Source organism: Talpa occidentalis, unplaced genomic scaffold (genome assembly GCF_014898055.3).
Source record: "Talpa occidentalis isolate TD23 unplaced genomic scaffold, MPIMG_talOcc4v2.1 talOcc4.2, whole genome shotgun sequence".
NCBI lineage: Eukaryota > Metazoa > Chordata > Mammalia > Eulipotyphla > Talpidae > Talpa > Talpa occidentalis.
The window spans coordinates 136,976,842-136,980,054 of NW_023602073.1; the positions used below are offsets into that span (position 1 = coordinate 136,976,842).

Here is a 3,213-nt window from a genome sequence, read left to right on the forward strand (position 1 = left end):
TTTGAATGAGAGGCGAGTAAAGGCGGGATACAAGGATCACAAACCTCAATACTGAAAGCATTAATGGGCCTGGGAAAAGGTTCTGGGTAGAAGTCGGGGAGGGAGAATACTGTCGGGATGGAGCAGAGAGCATTGACGTTTCTAGACAGTGACCGCTGGCTGAGCCCCCTCCCCTCCTTCGGACTCCCACCAAATTACAGTACCTAGAGCCCTCACTGGACCCCACCCGAACACAAACAGTCCACACCAAGAGTCTGAAATTTTTGGAAATTTTATGGAAAAATTTTATGGAAATATTTTATGGAATTTTATGGAAAAAGCAAGAATGACAATAAACTAGTCAAAAGACGAGCTACCAGATCCGTTCTCACGAGCGTCTCCCCTAATGCTTGCTGGGTTTAGGGTCTCTGCAAGGTCACAGTTCTCTGGGGTCCTGAGGCTCCCAACACTGTTCTGAAAGGTCACCGACAGGTAAGTCAGCTGGGAGACGCCCCAGGTAAGCACCGCTGAATAAGGACAGCACGAGCAGCAGGAGCCATGGAGCATCGGCCCACTGGGGGCAGAAACACGCAGGGGAGACAGCAAACGAGAGACGGCGGCAGGTGGTCCCGCACAGCGCTCGCAGGCGGGGCCTCAGTTCTCCTCGGGCTTGTCGGCTGGAGGCCCGCAAGGCTGCAGCATCTTCTCCATCAAGTTGAAGCGGACTCGCGCTTTGCTCTCATTCTCCGCGATGGCGAAGTAGTTGAGGAGGTCGAAGTGGCCCATGTAGGAGCAGTAGGAGTCGCGGTGCTGGTTCACCAGCCACTCCCACTTGGTGGTGTCGGCGTGGCCGGTGCCGATGTACTTGGACTGCAGGTGCTCGAGCTGGCTGTGGATGGTGTAGCGGTCGGTCATGTCGCCGCTCCCTCCTTCGCCCCCAGGTCAGAGGCCGCAGACGAGGAGATGCCGGAGTTACACGCCGGGGAGCCGCTGCCGCTCACAACCTCCGGACCCGGGCAGTCGCACGCGAATGGCGTCATCGCGACGCAGCTGCGTGGCCCGCGTGCTGGTGCTCAGAGGCGGAAGCGGAAGTGTGTTCTGTCGCGGAATTGGAGTTGCCTAAGCGACGCCACGAGTAGCCCGCCCCTTTAGAAAGCCCCGCCCCCTCCGTGAGGCGTTGCTTTCCGGTCGCTGAGCCGGAGCGTTGCATTCTGGGACTTGTGGTTTCCATCGGTCCTGAGCGCGGGCTTGTGCGACCGCTGGTCGCCGAGGAGAGCCGGTGCGCGGCCTGGTCTTGGGGGGTGTGTGGGAGGCGGGGAGCCTCCCTGAGTGTTTGGCGGGTGAGAGTGAGAGGAGATGGGACGGGACTACAAGCCAAGTGTGAAAGTGAACTCTTGGCATAATTCCGCTTCCGGAGATAACGTGGAGGCCCCGCAGCCCCTTCACCCCCAGAAATGGATCACCCCGAAATCGGGGGGTGCCAGCTGGGGTCCCAGCCGTGTCACCAGCAGGTGGGGTGGCGTCAAAGTCGCTGCACGCTGGCGGGGCGTTTCCCGCCTGCTGACCACTGTGCAGGCCCTGCCTCGCACGTGCGGCCTGCCGGGTCCCCCTCCCCGGCCCTGGCGGACTCTGGGGCCGCGCCCCGCGCCCCGCGCCCCGCGCCCATCCCCCGCCGCCCGGCCCGAGCTGCTGCTGCGGCACAAGCTGTTCCCTCGGCGGGAAATGGTTTTGTTCCCTTGGCGAACACTTCTCTCTTTAAGTCAGGCCTAAAGCATCTCCTTGAAATTGGCTTTGGCTACGCCAGACAGATGTAAATTCTTTCTCTTTGCATTTTGTGTATCTCCTCGGTAATACCGCTTTAGAGCCTTTTTTTTTTTTTTTTTGGCTGAAGAAGTTCTGTGAATACAAATATTTGAGAAAATTAGTTTGCTTTGGGGATATCTTTTAGGTAAACATACTTCTTCGGGGGTTTGATAACTTCCATGGTCTAGCAGAGGATTGTATTCTCAAAAACTTTCATGATCTCAAAAAACATTTGGTAACTGGATAGGCAAGTACATTACAGTCAAGTAGAAGGAGCTTTTTAATGGGAGAAAGCTAGCTTTAAAATCGTTTTATTCTAGTACAATGTTGCAGTTAGAGGGTGAATAAGACTAGGGATCTGATGTACAGCATGATGACTACAGTTAATACTGTGGTGTCTATTAGAAATGTGCTCAGATAATAGATTTATGGTGCTCTCACTGTAACAGAAAAAAAGGTGACTTCTATCCTAAGTGGAGGTGAATATATATTAATTAGCTTGACTGTAGTAATCATTTCACTATGTATGTGTATCTCTCATGTTGTACCCATTAAATATATGTTTTTTATTTTAAAAAATGACAAACTATTCTTTATGATATCAAGTGCATTTACCAGAAATGAAAAAAAAGTAGTTTTATTCTTTTCCTTAGATTATCTTATAACAAACATTCAGTTCTAAAGTGTAGAAACTAGTAAAAGGCATATCTGTGGGTTTACCATCCAGCTATGTCAAGCCTTGTCCTGCTACCGTTTTCTTGTTTCTGCTTTTGTTACTTGTTTTGAATTTGTATTTTTAGTGGAATAAAATTTTGCAAGTAAACTTGAAGTTCTCTGTGGTCCTTTCCATAATCTATTCATTTCAGGATATTATCTTGACTTTAGAGTTGATTATTCCAGTCTTTTTTTTTTAAGTGATTGCTGAAAGTATGTATGCATAAACAAAAGGTATTATTCTTATGAGTGTCTTAAAGCTTTTTTATGACATCCTGTATGCATTTTTATAGTTTGCTTGTTGTTCTCATCAATATCCATGTTCACATATAGCTTTAGTTCATTTCTACTGTTGTGTAATTTGCTCCTAAATTAAAAAACTATAACATATCCACTCAATAAAGGGTATTTAATTTCACACTTTTGCTATTATAAATAATGTTGCAATGAATATTCTTTTGTATATATATTTTTTTACAAATGTAAAGGGGTTTCTCTAGGGCATGTGAGAATGAAGTTGTTGAGACATATTTGCTAGATGTAGCCAAATTGCTCTCCAAAGTGGTTATACAAATTGGCTGTCCCACCAGCAGAATGAGAGTTCCTTCTGACCCACATCCTTTCCAAATCTTAGTGTCCACAGGTATTTAAAAAAAAATTGAAATCTGATGTGTTGGAATGAAATTTCATTGTGCCTTTCTTTACATTGCATATCCC

At 47.9% G+C, this 3,213-nt stretch overlaps 1 protein-coding gene across 1 annotated transcript; it reads right to left on the reverse strand.

Moving 5' to 3' along the window:
* Nucleotides 1-246: 246 nt before the first annotated feature.
* On the reverse strand, nt 247-1,012 carry SF3B5 (splicing factor 3b subunit 5). The gene has a single exon (XM_037521001.2). The coding sequence runs from the start codon at nt 892-894 to the stop codon at nt 634-636; it is 261 nt and encodes an 86-aa protein (XP_037376898.1). The 5' UTR covers nt 895-1,012; the 3' UTR covers nt 247-633.
* Between the last annotated feature and the right edge of the window lie 2,201 nt (nt 1,013-3,213).

Bases quoted from the DNA above. Each gene is read 5' to 3' on its own strand.
- SF3B5 (XM_037521001.2), bottom strand. From the start codon at position 894: ATGACCGACCGCTACACCATCCACAGCCAGCTCGAGCACCTGCAGTCC.